This window comes from Kalmanozyma brasiliensis, assembly GCF_000497045.1.
Source record: "Kalmanozyma brasiliensis GHG001 unplaced genomic scaffold PSEUBRA_SCAF7, whole genome shotgun sequence".
NCBI lineage: Eukaryota > Fungi > Basidiomycota > Ustilaginomycetes > Ustilaginales > Kalmanozyma > Kalmanozyma brasiliensis.
Window position 1 is genome coordinate 591,860 of NW_015961990.1, and position 17,316 is coordinate 609,175.

General features: G+C 58.1%; 11 protein-coding genes across 11 annotated transcripts; 5 read left to right on the forward strand and 6 right to left on the reverse strand.

Moving 5' to 3' along the window:
• Positions 1–1,994: 1,994 nt before the first annotated feature.
• PSEUBRA_005887 (Aminotransferase, class V/Cysteine desulfurase) lies at positions 1,995–3,575 on the forward strand (the record flags this gene model as incomplete). The annotated part of the gene is made up of 1 exon (XM_016439286.1): positions 1,995–3,575. The coding sequence occupies one exon, from the start codon at positions 1,995–1,997 to the stop codon at positions 3,573–3,575; it is 1,581 nt and encodes a 526-aa protein (XP_016290067.1).
• Positions 3,576–3,756: 181 nt separating this feature from the next.
• On the reverse strand, positions 3,757–5,526 carry PSEUBRA_005888 (LytB protein; the record flags this gene model as incomplete). The annotated part of the gene is made up of 1 exon (XM_016439319.2): positions 3,757–5,526. The coding sequence occupies one exon, from the start codon at positions 5,524–5,526 to the stop codon at positions 3,757–3,759; it is 1,770 nt and encodes a 589-aa protein (XP_016290068.2).
• A 275-nt stretch (positions 5,527–5,801) lies between these two features.
• On the reverse strand, positions 5,802–7,049 carry PSEUBRA_005889 (UAA transporter; the record flags this gene model as incomplete). The annotated part of the gene is made up of 2 exons (XM_016439320.1): positions 5,802–6,898; positions 6,971–7,049. The coding sequence occupies 2 exons, from the start codon at positions 7,047–7,049 to the stop codon at positions 5,802–5,804; spliced, it is 1,176 nt and encodes a 391-aa protein (XP_016290069.1).
• Positions 7,050–7,559: 510 nt separating this feature from the next.
• PSEUBRA_005890 (uncharacterized protein) lies at positions 7,560–7,838 on the reverse strand (the record flags this gene model as incomplete). Its single annotated transcript, XM_016439322.1, has 1 exon — positions 7,560–7,838. One exon carries the CDS (start codon positions 7,836–7,838, stop codon positions 7,560–7,562), a length of 279 nt encoding a protein of 92 aa, XP_016290070.1.
• Positions 7,839–8,205: 367 nt separating this feature from the next.
• On the reverse strand, positions 8,206–9,267 carry PSEUBRA_005891 (Phytanoyl-CoA dioxygenase; the record flags this gene model as incomplete). The annotated part of the gene is made up of 1 exon (XM_059465638.1): positions 8,206–9,267. One exon carries the CDS (start codon positions 9,265–9,267, stop codon positions 8,206–8,208), a length of 1,062 nt encoding a protein of 353 aa, XP_059321684.1.
• Positions 9,268–9,661: 394 nt separating this feature from the next.
• Positions 9,662–11,329, forward strand: PSEUBRA_005892 (ABC transporter-like protein; the record flags this gene model as incomplete). The annotated part of the gene is made up of 1 exon (XM_016439288.1): positions 9,662–11,329. The coding sequence occupies one exon, from the start codon at positions 9,662–9,664 to the stop codon at positions 11,327–11,329; it is 1,668 nt and encodes a 555-aa protein (XP_016290071.1).
• Positions 11,330–11,733: 404 nt separating this feature from the next.
• PSEUBRA_005893 (uncharacterized protein) lies at positions 11,734–12,246 on the forward strand (the record flags this gene model as incomplete). The annotated part of the gene is made up of 1 exon (XM_059465639.1): positions 11,734–12,246. The coding sequence occupies one exon, from the start codon at positions 11,734–11,736 to the stop codon at positions 12,244–12,246; it is 513 nt and encodes a 170-aa protein (XP_059321685.1).
• A 623-nt stretch (positions 12,247–12,869) lies between these two features.
• Positions 12,870–13,322, forward strand: PSEUBRA_005894 (uncharacterized protein; the record flags this gene model as incomplete). Its single annotated transcript, XM_059465640.1, has 1 exon — positions 12,870–13,322. The coding sequence occupies one exon, from the start codon at positions 12,870–12,872 to the stop codon at positions 13,320–13,322; it is 453 nt and encodes a 150-aa protein (XP_059321686.1).
• A 629-nt stretch (positions 13,323–13,951) lies between these two features.
• On the forward strand, positions 13,952–14,518 carry PSEUBRA_005895 (uncharacterized protein; the record flags this gene model as incomplete). Its single annotated transcript, XM_059465641.1, has 1 exon — positions 13,952–14,518. The coding sequence occupies one exon, from the start codon at positions 13,952–13,954 to the stop codon at positions 14,516–14,518; it is 567 nt and encodes a 188-aa protein (XP_059321687.1).
• Positions 14,519–14,759: 241 nt separating this feature from the next.
• PSEUBRA_005896 (Thioredoxin-like fold) lies at positions 14,760–15,227 on the reverse strand (the record flags this gene model as incomplete). The annotated part of the gene is made up of 1 exon (XM_016439307.1): positions 14,760–15,227. The coding sequence occupies one exon, from the start codon at positions 15,225–15,227 to the stop codon at positions 14,760–14,762; it is 468 nt and encodes a 155-aa protein (XP_016290072.1).
• Positions 15,228–15,987: 760 nt separating this feature from the next.
• PSEUBRA_005897 (Src homology-3 domain protein) lies at positions 15,988–17,136 on the reverse strand (the record flags this gene model as incomplete). The annotated part of the gene is made up of 2 exons (XM_016439316.1): positions 15,988–16,999; positions 17,096–17,136. The coding sequence occupies 2 exons, from the start codon at positions 17,134–17,136 to the stop codon at positions 15,988–15,990; spliced, it is 1,053 nt and encodes a 350-aa protein (XP_016290073.1).
• Between the last annotated feature and the right edge of the window lie 180 nt (positions 17,137–17,316).

Sequence of the window (17,316 nt, forward strand, 5' to 3'; positions counted from 1 at the left end):
TCCTGATACGGAATCTAGTGTGCTAAGGTCGAGCTGAGAATGATTCGTGCTCGGAGCGACCACCAAAACCTTTGTCGGAAGGCCGTTGTTGGCTCTTGCATCTCGGAACAAAGGGTTTGACGTGGAAGCTGAACGAGGTCGGGCATCGTCGTCTCTAGATAGATTTGATCCGCGGCACGTCGAAACCACCACGGTTCCCATGACATTCAGCCGCCGCTATGTCAGGAACGGCTGACAAGGCTTGCGATACCAGAGGCTTGACCTTGGTATCGCTGGTCGCGGTCCGACCAAAGAGCCGGTCTGAAGACCGCGCGCTTCGATCCCACCCTGTGCCGATCAAGGTTTGCACGCAGCCCACGTTGCGTCTCGGTCTCGCATCGCAAGCTTCCGTCTCGAGACAAACATTGAGCCGAAGCATGTCGTATTAAGTTTGACATTAGGAGCTTGTGCATCGCATGTGCCATTGAACGACTCGACGGTGCAGACGAAGAAGACGGACCCAATGGAAATCAGTGTGTAGAGCGCTCTGATCTGCCCACGAAGCTTGTGAGCCTCGCGATCCTTGCCTGGCTGCCTCATCTCTCTTCACGGACCTTACAAGGGAAAGAGCGAACACTGCAGCCGATCGTCGCGTATCTCCCTCGCACTCTGAAGCTGATGTGAGCCGTCTTGTATGCTTTGACTGCGAACCCTTGGTCGAACCCTTGGTCAAAGGGCACGGGATAAGTTGCGCAGCAGGGGCAAAGTCAGCGCAGACCGAGGGACGGGACATGCCGCTCGCATCGAATGTAGGCTGGGCCTGAATTCTTGACAGGGGGTGCCCAGCCGGCTGCCGCGTTTCGTTGACAGAATCGCTTCTTGTCTGGAAGCAAGCGCATGCGCGCAAAACGTGTTTCCGACCCCGCTGGTCAAGCTCCTCTTCGGTTCCATCATGTCGAGCCTTGTTGCGTACTCCTTTGCACTGAGCTCTCGCTCAGCCTCGCCTTCACTGCGAGGGTCAGGAGGACAGGATGGATGGAGAGAGAAAAACGTCCTGTGTGCGAGACAGGGGTCGCCCGCCAAGAATCCGGGTCGATGAGGAGGCTTGGGGTCGCCTTTCTTTTTTTTCCCTTTTTTTTCTTTGTTTGTCCTTTTTGCATCTCATGGAAAATGCCATTTGCTCCATTTGAATTCTCACTTGACCCAGTCTTTCGCCCCCGGGTCGAACACGCCGATGCCGCTGGTCTTGTTCAGCTGCCCGTGCCAGTCGCGCCAGACTCTCCAGTCGTGCCCTCCAGGCCCTCTAGCTCTAGCCTGTCGTCGTTGCCTAGCTCCTCCTGGTCAGGACCGTGTGTGACTAGAACGAATGGAAAGGGGGTTACGATGACTCGAGAGCGTCGATTTGCATCAAGAAAGAGTATAGAATGTCCTACACACCCGCCAAAACGCTTCTCCTGACCCGAAAAGGCGCCCGAACCAGGTCGTATAAGAAGCTACGCCTCTGGAGCTCGATCACGCCATCGCGGATTTCCCAGCACGCCATCGACCTTTCTACTACCTTCGTATTGTCCCCCTCCCCACCCCTCCCCCTTGGCTCACCTTCAATACAAACTCAAACCTTGCCTCCCCCAGTCCCCGCACAAGCTCGCGTAGAACCCGGTGTCGCATCGCGCACTGTTGGACAAGCCAGACCGGTCGCACCCACATTTTGTTTGCTGCGTGTTTGGCCTGTCAAACGTAAACGTGGCGCTCGCTTCCGGTGCTTTTTCGAAGCGGGTGTCAGCCAGGAACTCGGAACGCAGTGTTTATCCGCGTTACGGAGAACGACGCTTTTGACCGGCGGCAGTGACGAACGACAACGTAGTCTTCCTTTTGACATATAAGGGGACGCAACAACGAACGCACCGAGCAGCCGTCCAGCGTCGAGCGAGTATCCAAAAGAGCTCTGTACACTTTCGCATCTAAAGTTTTGTTCCTCACCGCCTCCCTCGCTTGGAACTGGAGGACGCACAAACATGCTCGCCCACCTAAAAGCCCTCCGCACGACGCACTCCACGCCGCTCTCCTTCCCCGACGCGCTCACCTACCACCAGGACAAATCCACATTCATCTCCTCCCATCCCGCCTACCCCTCTCGCTCGCTTCACACCCTTCGTCGGGATGAATTCTCACGCCTGGACACCTCTTCCGCGGTCTACCTCGACTACACAGGTTCCGCCCTACCTCCATCCTCGCTTCTCACAACGCACCTCCATCATTTGCGTTCCAGTGTCCTCGGCAACCCACACAGCACCTCTCCCGCCGCACTCCTGTCCTCGGCCTCGGCAGACGAAGCGCGTGCGGCGGTGCTGGAGTTCTTCCACGCCGATCCGACGGTGTACGACGTGGTGTGGACGGCCAACGCCAGCGCGGGGGTGAAGATTGTTGGTGAGACGTACAATTGGTCGGGTCGGCGGGTGGTGCTGCCTCGAGACGCGCATAATTCCATCAACAGTCTGGCGCGGCGTGCGGAGGCCCATGGGGGGTCTTTCGAGTTCGTTGATTACGACGGTGACTCCATCCCACGTGGCGCGTACATCGAGACGCTGACAAAGGGCGAGGATAAAGGGATGGTCTTCTTCACCGGACAAAGCAACATCACTGGCGCGAAACTCGATCTGACCCTGCTGCAGCAAGCAAAGTCGCTCGGATGGGACGTAGGTCTCGACGCCGCCGCTCTAGCCCCTTCCACCCGCATCAGCCTCCGCGACCACAGGGTGGATTTCATGGTCGTTTCGCTCTACAAGATCTGTGGCTACCCCACTGGGCTTGGCGCGCTGATTCTCAGAAAGGACGCTTACGCCAAGTTGACCCGCAAAGAAACGTTTTTCGGCGGCAACATTGTCGGCATCACCATGGATCGGATGGAATTCTCGCTCGTGGATGGACCGGAGAGGTTCGAGGATGGAACCTGCAATTTTGCCTCTCTTTCGGCGGTGAAGCCTGGACTGGAGTTTGCGGCCAAGTGGATGGGACCTGTTGTGCAACGAAATCAGCTGCTCATGCAATGGCTAGTAGCTCAGCTGGAGAGTATCTACTATCCTCCTTCATCAACGCGCGAGCACGAAAGGGAGGGGGAGAAACGTCTCTCATCATCGACAGCCTCGACCGCGGCCCCGCCGGTGAAGCTCGTCCGTCTCCCCAACCCCTCTTCGGGAGAAAAAGGAATGACGCTACCCCTCGTCCTCTCCAGCCGCGAGAACCACGCCTTGAACTACCGCTTCGTCATCTGGGCTGCGGCGCAGGAAAACATCTCGCTCCGCGGCGGACCGTGCATGTGCAACCCCGGCGCGTCCTCCTCCGTCATGCAAAGAGGGATCATTACCGATCTGGCCGCGTCGACGTTGTTAGCAGAGGCGGACGTGGGCATTGTCAGGGTCAGCCTGGGGATCGCAACGAACTTCAAAGACGTTTGGCGCCTGGTCAGGTTCGTGAGAAGGTTGACGGATGATGTATGGGTCGACGGGATGTGGAAGGTGTACGCGAGGGCGGATCCGGGGGCGAGATTGAGTAACGATGTTGACGAGCTTCATGCGTTGGCGACGAGGAAGAGATGAGGAGCTTTCGGCGCCATGGACATTGTCGGATAAAGCATTGACGGATGATATGTGCTTCATGAACACTTTGGCGCTTCGCATAGTAACGCTCGAATAATGGATGGCTTCGTCATGCTTTCCATTGAGCCTGAACCGGTGTGACGAGTGACAACGGTGAAGAATGACGTCGTCCGTGTTTGACCTACAAACCCTCCAACGTGCTCCTACTCCTCCTCGCCGTCTCCTTGACCCTCTTGGCATCCCTCAGCACCCTCCCCGCGGCGAGCGCCACCTCCTTCTCCCTGGTCCACCTCTCATCCAACACCATCTCGTCCTTACCCCTCTTGCCCGACTTCTCCAGCGCCTTGATCACGCCCTCCGCCCGTTTCTCAGCCTGATCGACCCAGGCGATCGACTTCTCGCCGACCCTACCCGTCGACGACTCACCCCTAAACCACGCCGGGATCAACTTTGATGCTGTCCCCGAAACGGCGCCGCGGGTGAGCGCAAACATCGTCTCGGCAACATGCAGATCGAGAATCGACTGGTGGTGTGTGAGCCACAGCCTGTGCAGCTCGGCGGGGCCGCTCGAAGCTGGGGTAGCGACAAGACGGTTGAGCTCAGCGGTGGATAGTTGGAGCGCCGACATTTGGGTTTGGAGGGCTTGTTGAAGGGAGGTTGGGGTAGGCGTGTGGGCGTGCAGGGCAGATTTGGAGACGAGCGCGGTGATGAGCGATCGGGTGAGGGCTGGGGTGGGTGCTGCGTCTGAGCCGAGAGTGGGTGTTGGCGGTGCTGCTGCGACAGCCTCGGTGGGTGTTGCTGCCTTGGCTGCGGCTGGTGCCTTTGATCGAGAGAACCATCCTCCCGAAGAAGCCTTCTGTGGCTCTTCCGCTGGAACCTCCTCGATCTGCTTGCCCTGCATCTCCGGCGTGCTCGCTCCAGCAGTAGCAGCAATACTGACCGCCCGATTGAGCCACTCCTCCGCATCGCCCCTCTGTCCCAATGCCGAATAAAGATCGCCCACCTTGGTAGCGAGCCTCACCAACCGACTCGCATTCTCGCTCCTCCCCTCGTTCGTCAAGCTCCCAATATCGTACAGCTTCTCATAGCTCGCAATGGCCGATTCCAACGCACCCCTGCTTCCCTGCCTCTCCTTGACCGAAGCCAATCTCGCCTCCAAGGCCATCGCCAGCGGGTCGACATTCCTCAACTGCTCCTTGGCCGCCGCCTCTCCCACGAATCCAGCTCGAATCGAATCCGTGTCAGGCAACTTAATCCCCTTGCTCGCAGCGATCTTGACCGCCAGGTTCAGATACTGCATGGCGAGGATCATTCCGTCTTCGACCTGCAACGTCTTTGCGGCGCCCATCGAAGTGATTGCTGTCCGTCCCAGCCCAGAGTTGCCTGCAGCACCACCGCCGAGCAGGACACTGGGCGAGATGCCGCCGCCCCAATTGGCGCTCATCCACGCGGACCGCACCGCATGTCGACCCTTGATCCCCAGCCGAGGATCCGTTCCCGTTCGGGTTGGCGAACCGGACCACGACTCTTCCAGCGCCAGCTCGCCCCACCCATACTCATCCGATGTGGTTCTGGAAGATGAGGACGCAGCAGGCATCGCAACATGCTCAACATACTGGTGGGCAGCTTCGAAGGAGACCACGCCGATGGTGGCCACGCCGAGAGCGGAGAAGGTGATGATGCGGGCGATGCGCGAGATGGTGTAGATGAACTGGGCGAAGGGCGTGCCGAAGGATTGGAGGACTTGCTGCTGATTCGGCGAGGTTGAGTAGGATCGCGCAGCGAGTGCTCTTGAAGAAGGGAGGATCGAAGTGCGAGCGATGGGCTGGAACGACTGGCGAGCGCTTCGCATGGTCGAAAGCGATCGCATCGATCGAAGTGGCGATTGCTGCAGCTTTGCGGTGGGAGCGCCCAGCCTCGCGGCAGTAGCGCTTCGAAGTACTGACTTCATCATGGAGAAAGGGAATGGTTGAAGATGAGAAGTAACAGCGTGCAGATGCAAGAAGGTCGAGCTCAGTGGAGTCTCAGAAGGTCTGATTAAGCTCAGCGGCTCGCGCGCGGAATTTTTGAGAGCGCCAATCGGCAGCCCAAAGACCCGATTTCACCTTCGTCTCTTGAAGTCTTTGACATGCTCTCTGTCCGTCGGTATCAAAGCTCAATCTCTGCACAGCGATCGTATGTTCACGACCAGACATCTGATAGCATCTATGTTGTTATCGAGATCCATCACGCATCCTTAGCCAGCGCCTTCTTCTCGTCGTTGACCACCTTCTTAGCCAGACCTTCGCGTCTCTTTTCCCTCGCTTCGATGCCAATTCCTGCAAAGACCACGGCCACACCGACCCACTGCAGGCTGCTCAGCTCGTGCTTGTACACCACAACGGACAGGAGCATGGTGAAGAGCTTCCTCGTCACTGTGATCGACACGAGCGTGAGGCTGCCGAAGCGTTCGAGCGTTTCGAAGATGGAGACCTGGCCCACGGCTCCGGCGAGCGCATAGGCGATGATGTCGCGCCAGACCTCGGGATGTTTGTGCGTGAAGGCTAGTGCTGTCGACAGCTGCGTGGGTTGACCTGCAGTCGAGAGGAAAGGTAGCGGCAGGAACAGGGTAAGTGCCATAAGGAGCGCAGAGATGGCGTTCATGACGAGCATCATCTGGCCCGCAGAGACTGTCTTGCGGCCAAACTTGGAGAAGACTTGGTCCTGAGTGCTGTTGGTGGCTCCATCCAGGACGAGATTGAGCAAGCAGAGCAGAAGACCGATGACGCTGCTGCTCTCGGGACCGTTGGCCTTCTTGCCCGGTTTCGCGGGTGCGAAGGCCATAAAGAGCCAGATGCCCAGCGTGACCAATCCCACGACGGCGTACTTGTACGCTGCGAACTTGCGCCTGTACAGCACGACATTCATGACGAGTACTGGGACCAGCTTGCATGATTTTGCCAACGTGAGTGTCGGGTAGGAGATGTAGCGGAGGCTGAGGAAGCCGAGTTGCGAGGCGGTGCTTTGGAGAGCAGCAATGAGGATGTAGCGTGAGAGAAGCGGCGAGATCCAGCGCGACTGCGTAGACACGGTCGCACCGTTAGCTGTCGATGAGGACCCATTTTGCTTTTGCGATGGAATGCCGTTCGGAGTGAGGGTATGCAGGCCGAGAATGTGCGAAACAGGCTTGCCCGAGCCGCGATTCCGCAAGAGAAGGTAGATGCAAGCGATGATGGAGGAGAACAGTGCCTGCACTGTGTTGAGAAAGAGTGGCGAGCGAAAGTAATCTGGCTGTGGATTTGGATGCAGCAGTGTCGCGTGTGAAATGTATGGTGTCTTGGTGACTGTAGCATCAAGAAGAAACAAGTCAGTACACGGCTGTGCAGAATCAATGCTCAAAGTCAGGGCATACGCACTTCGTTCCTGCAGAAGGCCCCATATCAAGAAGGTGGTGTAGATGGAGCCGGCGCAGATGCCGAGCTGGAAGAGCGTCATATTGGATAGTGAGCGGAGAGTGGTGAGGACAGAAGGTACATAACGAGAAATGGAGCGGAGAACAACACTTCGTTCCGGCACGCGGGAACCATCAGAAGCCAAAATGCCGTGCATCTTTCACGTCGGCGAATTTCATCTGGCCACGTCGACCGCTCACGCAAAGCCGATCCACACCCGATCTACTGTGGATTCACTCATTTCTCGCTCGACCGCTTAGGTAGCCGCAACACACACACCCTCTTTTTGCGTCTGGATTGCCGCCTGCTCTCATTGCTTGTCATAGATGTCACAGATGTCAGTGCCCGAAGCGCTGCGATGCTTGCAAATTGGTGGTCAAGCGGCCTGCCCAGAAGAAAGCGCGGCTGCTCCGTTGCTGAGTTGATGAAGGCTGTGGTCTTCTGACACTCGAGCGGGTCACATCCGAATGCCTGTGTCCGAATCTGACTGATGTTTGATCCGACGATGGCGGTGCTGCCTATGCGAAGTTGAGTGGGGCTTGCAAGTACCCGATCATTCGACCTTAGCGTCGTTCCTCGGCTGTGCCTTTGTAAATGCCGCCTTGACGGGATCCGCTATCGCTCTCGGGACGCCGTTCCTGGCGATATAGATGGCGAGAAGGATGAACGCGGCGTCGACTGCTAGTAGTAGCCATGGGTTCCAGCCTGCCTTTTCTGGTGTGCTTGAGTCGCTTGCAGCGGCGTCGCTTCCTGACAAAGAGTCGGCGAGACCTGCGACTTTGGGGTGACCTGGCGGTGGTGTGCCTTTGAAGCCGAGCGGGCACTGACTCATCTTGATGTGACTGAATGAGGCGAGGTGAAGAGGCGAAGAGAAAGGATGCTGGTGAGCAAGAAGGGAGGGCACAAACAAGCTGGGAGAGTACGACAAGGAGGCTAGTGACATGGAAGCTCGGAGCGATTGCGTGATTTCGAGGAGGGGCCGGCATTCACATTTTTAAGCTTGGGAGAGCAACACTCTGCAGCCTGGACCCTGAGATCTCGCTGCCCGCGGAGGGCTGAGATCAACGAGCTCGCAGAGCCCCATTCTCATCACCACGCAGCTTTGAACGTCGTCTTGTCACCGCATCACACTTCAACACACCTCTAAGTGGCTGATCACGCAGAGGAGAGGAGAACTTCACAATGTCGCATTGTGGGCGCTAATCGTTCTGAAGCGAAAATCCAAGCTGCTTGTCCGCAAACGCGGCATCCATACGTATTAGATTGGCCCACATCGGCTTCAGAGCCTCTGGCAGCGACTCGCCAAAGGAAGTATCTCGCATCCACTCGACACCGTGCTGAAGAACATTTCTTGCCCTCTCTGCTGTGCCCTTCCCACCCTGCGATGCATCGCCAAAGCAGCCGTGCAGTGTTGCTCGCTTTGCACTTGGCAGATAGCTAGCTCGATGCAAGATGCGCTGTGAGTAGAACGCCGTTTGTCCTGGCTTGAGCTTGGCCCTCACTGTGTCGGGCGGATCGATTCCAATCCAGGATCCGTCTGCTGCGAAGCCCTCTTCCTGCTGCATAACTGGTTGTGATGGGTCCACTTGGGTTGCTGACGGTGCTTTGGCGTTGTTCGCCTCGATCTCCTTCAGTGTGCGCAACCGACGATGAGTGCCAGGCACGATAAATAGACAATCATCGTCGTACAAGGCCGTGTTGAACTGCACACCATACGTTGGCGTATTCAGCCGTGCTTGCTCCTCGCTCTGCGACACATCCGGCCGGATGTCGTCTCGATGCCAACCGAGCGCGAAACGATGGGACGATGGGTTGATGAGAAGATTGAACAGCTCCATCTGCATGTCATTCACCTCGGCACCGATCAAGAGTGAAGCAATTTCGAGCAAGGGTGAGCTGCCATAGAAGCGCTGGAATGTGCTCGACAGCGATGCGCCCTGGGACGGCCCCGCGACGTCTAGCTGCGGATTCATGATGTGCTGCACGCCCCAGCTGTCTCGATTGTCCTTGGTGAAAGGCGGGAACGCGTTGCCCACCACTCGTCGGTGAGGCCAGAGCCCGTCTCGGGTGAGCCGAGTTGCGACGTCGGCATGCTTGCGAAGCGAGTCAATGTGAAGCGGCGAGGCTGTGTCGGAGGAAAGAACACCGTCGATAATCACGTATCCTTGCTCTTGATACTGGTGAAGCAGCGTCTCCGGGTCGAATCCGAGTGTCCGCAGACGAGCGACTGCTTCGGCGGGTCTACCGCTCGGATGAGCCATGTCGACGTGTGTGTGGGTGAATCAAATGCTCCTGCTTTCGGCTCACGTCCGCTTCATGGCGTGGGAAAGGATGGTTGCCTCATCAGGCACGAGGAGAAGCAGCGTCGGCGGGATCCGACCAACCCGCCCAAGACACCCCGCAAGACGCCGAAAATGCCGATATCAAAAAATTCAATCTTGTTAAAGCGGCGATGCTGAGCTAGCAAGTGGAGTCACAAAATGCTTGAGTAAGGAGCACAGTCCAGCTTCAGCCGGTGACGTTGAGAAGATCATCAACTCCAGCTCCGAAGCGAGCCACGTTCTTGTCAGGGCTCAAGCAAGGTCTTTGCCTCGCATACACCATCTCAGCTCGATCGTTCCTTCTCCCAATCGATACGGAAGAGCCTGTCCCAAGATGTCCGGCTACACAGACTCAATATGCGTCTTTTGCGGCTCCTCGCCCGGCACCAAGCCCGAATACATGGCCGCTGCCGCTAGCGTCGGTCAGGCCATCGCCAAGCACAACTACCGTCTTGTCTACGGAGGCGGCTCGCGCGGCTGCATGAGCGGTGTCTCGCAAGCCGTATTCGAAGCCGGGGGACACGTTCTCGGTGTCATCCCTCAAGTCATGGCCACCACCAAGCCCGCGGGTCACCCTGGCCAGGGTGTTGGAGCTCAAATCGTCGTCTCGAAGGAGGGCACTGGACCTACCGTCCTCAACCCCGACGCGGGCTCAGGTCACGTCGAGACTGTCGTCGTCCAGTCCATGCACGAGCGCAAGCAACGCATGGCCGAGGAGAGCAATCTTGGCTTCATCGGTCTTCCCGGCGGGTACGGCACCTTTGAAGAGGTCATGGAGATGGTCACTTGGACGCAGCTCGGCATCCACCGCAAACCCATGGTCCTCCTTAACGTCAACGGCTTCTATAGCCCACTCAAGCAGCAGATCGACCTCGCCGTCGAAGAAGGCTTCATCTCCAAAGCCGGTCAGCAGCTCGTCAGCTTCATCGACTGCGACCCGTCCAACATTGCCGCCTGCGGTGACGCTGTGCTGGCCGAATCCGTCCGCCTCGCCAAGGAGCTCTCCGCCAACGGCTCCGGCTACTGGGACTGGAACAAGCCCCAGGGACCCACTAGCACCGCGGAGGGGGGCATCATCGACAATGCCGCTTCCAAATCCATTCCCCTCGCCGAAGGCGAACAGCTCGCCGTCGAGGTCACCAACCTCACGTTCACTTTCAATCCGGACATTCCGCCCTCGCTCGAGCAGTGCAACCTCCACCTCAAGCGCGGCTCTCGCTGTCTGCTCATTGGTGCCAATGGCGCGGGCAAGTCGACGCTCCTCCGGCTGCTCGCGGGCAAGAAGCTGTGCGATTCCAAGGTGCGTGTGTTTGGCAAGGACGTCTTCCGCGACTCACCCTCGGGAGTTACCTATCTGGGTACGGAGTGGGCTATGAACCCCGTCGTGCGGTCCGATATTGTCGTCTCGACCTTCCTCGATTCCGTGGGAGGATACCGTCACAAGGCACGCCGCGACCGTCTGCTCGATATTTTGGACGTCGACCTCACGTGGCACATGCACGCCATCTCGGATGGCGAGCGACGTCGCGTTCAGCTGTGCATGGGGTTGATGGAGCCATGGGACCTGCTGTTGCTCGACGAAGTGACAGTCGATCTCGATGTCCAAGTTCGTGCCGATCTGCTCGACTTTTTGCAGCTGGAAACCGTCGAGCGCGGCGCCACCATCATCTATGCAACACACATCTTTGACGGTCTGCAAAGCTTCCCTACCCACCTGGCGCACATGAGGCTGGGAACGACCACCACCACCCTACCCATCGACTGGCCGGCGAAGAACCCGGCGGACATCGCCGCCCTCCCACCCACGGCGAACGCCGATAAGGATCGAGACCTGTCCCCGCTGCTCAACGTCTCGCTCGCCTGGTTGCGCGAGGACAAGGTCGTCAGGGCCGAAGCTGAAGCCAAGAGGGGCAGAACCAGAGGCGCCAATAGGAACAACGTCGAGACCGACTCGGAGAGGTTCTTTAGCAAGTACGACTATTCGCAGACGGTAACTCGTTGAATGGATACAGACGGACAGCTCAACGCTGCCTCCCGCTTAGACACTCGCTTCGGATATGACCGGTCGTCCCTCTCGAGGGGTGGACATCCACTTTGTTTCACATGTACTTGTATACGAACAAAATCGCAACTGCTCAACCAGAACTTCTGTCGTTGTGCGTGAAGAGGATGAGTTGGGAGACCCGGAGAAGAACGTGCATTTGAACGTGTGGGAAAGCGGTTCTCGTCCGGCTCCGAGCCGCGCCTTCATGTATCACGCGGGAGCCGGGGCACGCTGGACCAACCCCATCTCATCGCGCACACCAGTGCGATCCGCTCCCTCAGTGGCTATAAAGACAGCCTCAGACGCAAGATTCCAGGCCCTCGATTCGCACGTCAGTCATCGACCAGGCCAGTTCCTTCACGATGCATCACATTCTGTTCTTCACGACCACCCTCCTCCTATGGGCCTGCACTGGTTGGTGCGCACCTCTGAGCTACGCCATCGAGTCCGATCGAACCCTTCGCAAACTTCCCCCCTCCGCTCTGGACAGCTCGCCCTGGACGTCCGTCCGATACCCGCACGTGGCCGAGCTGGTCGAGGAGCCACTTGGCCGCAGCCAGCGCGCGATTCACGGAATTGTCGTGGAGCCTCCGTCGCCCGTCACGACGTCGCACCGCACATTGGGGGAGCTGATGCACCAAGAAGAGCATCGCACACTCGGGGAGCTGTTGCGCCAAGAAGGACCGGACGTTCACCGCGGTACTGCGGAGGAAGCGGGTCGGAACGGAGGTATAGCGGACGAGAGGATCGGTCGGCCCAGAGGGGTTCCTCCGCGCGATCTAGGCGGTGGCAGTCTAGAGATCGTCGAGGTCGAAAGATTGGCGAGTAGCAAGGGCGTGTGGAAGAGGATCAAGGGGTGGTGGAAGCACCTTTAGCCCGGTCTTGAAGCGGAGGGTTCCATGCAATGCGTTTGCAGAGAGTGTATGACCAGAGCAACGCGTCAGACCTTGGCTCGGCGCCACTAGATTGCAAGACGTGTGAAGGTGCCCCCGTCGTTGGATCTCACGACCCCCAATTGTGGCGAACGTCATCAAGATCAAACGTGAGACAAGTCAAACCGGTGCGCAACTGGTCGGACGCTCGCAAGTTCTTATCTTGCGCCCAAAATCTCATCGCCGTGTGTCACGACCCACACGGCATATCTCGCGTTGCTCATCACAAGTTGCTGAAATGAGACGATCTAGACCCCTTGTTGCTTCGCGAAGGCTCGGTTGTGAGAAGGTGCGCAGGAGCGAGCACTCAAGGGTAGACCGGATCGCATGCCCTGCTGATATTTGGGGACAGCTCCTCGTTCATCTGCAAGCTCAACCCTCTCACCGCGAGTCAAACCTTGGTTGTCTTGTCACACGGATGCCAAGCACTGCATCCCTCGAGTGCGAGCTGTCACGCGGACCCAACTTCAAGCTCGAAGGTTCTGGCCTGAGATATAAAGGGGCTGGGCATTACCTGATCATGTCCTCACCTGTCGTCTCTATTTCGCAGCTGAACCCCCGGGACGATGTTGCTGCACGCGATGAGATCTTCGACCGCCCTGCTGCTGGTACTGACCGGCATCATCCAAGCCCTGCCCCTGCCCTTGTCTCCCGAGCTCGACCTCGCCGAAGACGTGCGTCGTGTCAAGATCGATTCGACTTCCGCCGCGCCCCTCGGGGACTGGATCGCCTCCGCACATCCGCTTGAGCCACCGACTCTGTCGCCAGTGCCGGCTCCTGACCTGGCCTCCGACCCACGTCCGTTCGTGATCGAGGCGATGCTTCCGCCGCGCGAGCCAGCGCCTGCCACACCGGTCAGGGAGATTCAGGGTCGTTTCCCGCCTGGAGCACCAAGCCATCCGCTCCACCGCGAGACGAGGACGAGCGGACGTCCAGCGACAACGTGGCTCAAGTCGATCGCCAAAAAGGAGCCTGGTGGGGAATCAAGCAAGGCCGACGGAACGGATCGTACCCGCTGAAACCGTTTCACCTTGGTCGCTGCGGCGACGAGCCTGCGTGTGCGTGGGTGTGGACGCGATGTCAACATGTGTAGTACTGTATACCAGTAAGTGCCAACTTGTTGAGACCATCAGCGTGATTTTGAAGAGGCATTGAGATGGTGTAGCCAGATCTGACCGCAAGGTGATACGAAAGAGTGCGGTTTGCAGTGATGATCTCCAACAGCACTGGTCACAGGAATGATATCAAACGGCACGGGTTGGATAAGTGACATGAAACAGCACAGGGTGGGAGGGTGCATCAAACACAGCACAGGGTGGGAGGGTGCATCAAACAATACAGGTTGGACGGCGAGAAGTGGGTTTCGACATGATCACATTGCATGTGAGGTGGGAGCGAGAATATGTGTGTTGCGGTGCGACAGGGTGGGCGGTTGTTGATGGGGTCTTGACATGGTCGTCGCTGCTGCACGAGGAGGTGGGAGGATGCTGTTCCTCTGTTCAGAACGACCATACATCGACCTGGTACTAGCGAGTCTGGAGTGGGAGGGTTATAAGAAAGGGCTCACCTTCCATCTTTCCGTCCCTGCATCCGCTCTCACCTATCACCTTCCACCTCTGCCCATTCTCGCAGTTTGGAACTCTGCACTATGCTCCCGATCCTCTTCCTATTCACCACCCTCCTTCTCCCCGTCTTCGTCCGTGCCGCGCCCCTCGTAACAGCCGACATCCCCTCAACCCTCCGTCTGGCCACACCAACCGACATGTTGGACCTCAACACCGCACTCCCCATCGTCTCCGCTCACACGCAATCGACGCTGCTCAACATGGGCCTCTCCTCCACCTTTCTCGGCGAGACTGCTTCGCATCGCCTTCTCTTCCCGGCTCCGCGCTTTCATCATCTCGCGTACCTCATACCGCACACCACGCATCCGTATTCGGAACTGCTCGTTGCGACCGCCCACGACGAGGGGGGTAAGGTGCACAGTTACGGCTGGCACCGCGGGAGCAGGTGGGATATGCGAGTGAGGAGGAACATCGGGATTCAGGTGGGCGACAAGTGGTTGTTGGCGGACAACGTGCCCGTGGGTGGGTTTGCCGTGGTGCGCGCTCCCTGGGCGGACAACGAGGAGAAGAGGGGGGACTATGTGACGTTGGGCAACGAAGTTCCGGCTGAGGTCATGTGGCGGTACGACGGACCGACCAGGGCCGAATGACGCACAAGTTCGATCTCGAGCCGAACCAAGCGAGGCTCTCGTAAACCATCGTTCCTCGATAGGTGCAGGCACGTCGATGCTCGAACAAGCAAAGATGTCGAACCCAGTGATAGTATTACAATGCAAAGTGAAACGAATCGATGCTTCTTGGTGCTTCCTCATCCGACTCCTGCGCGAGCGTGTGTGTGTGTGAGCCTACCCACCACGCCCTCCTTCCCTTCCCCTCCTTCCGATCCTCCTCTCAGAGCTGCGGCGTCTTACCATGGACCCAACTCCACACGCCTCTCGCCCCCTCGCTCTTACTCTCGACCGTCCTCCTCTTCAAACTCCTCACCTTTCTACCGCTGCTCTCGACCACCTGTCGTACCTTTTGTTCCACCTGATTCGCATCCAAGTTCGCCAGACCTACATCTTTCCTTCGCCCATCGTGCTCTGTTGCGGCGTAGAAACCTGTTGCGAGGGGATGCTTCTCTCTCCCCGCCTGATCCACTACAAATTCCACCGAGGGGTATTTGGCGGTCAACGCGGAGAATCGGGGTGAGAGAAGGAACGTGCGGAGTCCCGAGGAGGAGGGATTGTGCTGCGAGTAGCGCAGGACGAGTTTGCGCAGTGGTAGGTGGAACGCCGTCGTGCTGCCAGAGGTGGGACCCGTCGGCGTGGCCGATAGCGACCCGCGCAGGATGCGCGTGAACTGCTTGAGATAGGACATCTTCCAGTGTCTGCGGGGTGAGACGGTCGACGACGATGGTAGGAATGCAGAGCTTGTTACAGTGTTACAAGTGCCCACTGAGAGGTGTATGAGATGTAGAGGTGATTGAGTGCGGGAGCGTCGTGGTAGGATGAAGTCGCGGTCGATGATGATGATGACGAGAAAGAGGAGAAAGTGGTTCTTCTCGAAAGCTCAAAAAACGCAGCCTGCAGCGAAAAATCCCGACTCCCGAAGGATCTCACATTTTACGCGCGAGAAAATACCTGCTGTCCTTCCATAGTGACTGCTCCATCCACAGCTTCGAGGAAGAATCACTTCTTTTCAGGGAGTCGCTCGAGGACAGAGCACACTTTGCCTCAGTCACACACTGCCAAGCCAGGCAGACAGAGACGGCCCCGCGAAAGCTGAATTACACATCGGCTCGTTTGGAAGGCAAACAAAGAGAGTGACAAGTGATAAAGAAGAAGCACGGGGCCACCGCGAACGAAGGAACTGTGGCCAATATAAAACCACAGCGCCGGAAAGAAAGGAGTGTGGGCAGAAGACAACGCGGCAGGAGGTCCATGAACACGAGAGTCGCCCGCCCATTTTGAAAGCTGCGCCAAATACGAATCGGTCGAAAGGTGAACGATTCCGTGGAAAGGTGGCCGAAACCTGATCTGAAGGAAAGGCGAGGTCTTGAGAAAAGAGCGTGTTGAAAAAGCGCGACAGGGAGGGGTATCAACGAATCAGCCAAGGTCGAGAACGGTATGCCAAAAGCTCATAGCAACTGCATGTAGTTACTAGGCACAATGCCCGTTTCGCCATTGCTCTTCCTCGCCTGCCACCACTTGCCCGAGTTGTCGACGATATCAAGCACCTCGCCCTTGCTGAAGCTGATCTCGGTGGGGTCGTCCGCGTTCGCCTGGTAGGCATACAGAGCGCGAGCCTTGTAGCCGTAGTCTGGAAGGTCGGATCCCTTGGCACCTGCGCCTGCTGCTGCTGAATCCGCGGCGACGCTGTGCGTGACGACGCTGGGGGCGTCCTGCGAGATGCCGCCTGCACCGGTGACACCCGTGTCGTTGGCACCGCGACTGCGGATCGAGGTGGACGACATCTTGGGTTGACCCAGACCGGTTCCGTTGGCCGTGGTGATGTCGGCAGCCGAAGGACTGTTGCCGTAAGCGGGCTGGTAGCCCGATCCACCACCCTGGAAGTTGCCAGAGTACGCACTGCCGTTGCCGCCAGCAGCGTAACCACCGCCCAGGCCCGTGCCGACACCACCGCCACCTGCCGACCTCATCGACTGCGCACCACCCGCATTACCACCGCCGATGCCACCACCGCCGCTGTATCGCCCACTCGTCGTGGCGGCAGGTGGCGTGATGCCTGCATTGGCAATGTTGATGATAGGATAAAAGATCGAGTCCTCCTCGGTAGTGAGGAAGAACAGCCAGACAATGTTGGTGATGGTGATCAAAAAGTAACCGGCAGCCACCGCCTCTTCCGCCGCATTACCAGAGTAGATGCCCGAGTTGATGCCGATGACCGAAAAGACGAGCGCGACGGCGGTGAAGGTGGTGAGCTGGAGACGCGAGGTGCCGAGCGAGTCGGTCATGACGCCGAGGTATTTGCCAATGATGAGGAAGAGCTGGAGGAAGATGGCGAACCAGAGCACGCCTTGGTTACCGCCGTTGCCTGCTTGAGCGGCACACTGGCCGATGAAGGCGACGACCCATCCTACTGTGCTGAGCAGGAAGAGGACGGTGAGGATCTTGTGAGCAAAGATGAGCCTGCCGGGGTGGACCAAGATAGAGTTGATGGGGATGAAGAGGTGTCAGTTGGGATGAGACTCGTGACTTCTAGCGTTTGGTAGCGCATCGACTTACCCGATGTCGAGGCCTCCGCCACCTCCGCGTTTGCCTGGCATTTGTGATGTGTTTATGAGCGATGTGAGCTTCGCCGAGAGTCAAGGTGTGAGATGAGAGCAAGGTTCGAAGCTAGATCGAAGAGCTCAACGAGTGGGCAGCTGTCGTGAATGGACCAGAAGCAACTTCGGGACTGATATGGACGCGAGCGCGGGGATATCGTCGACGAGAAAGACGACGAT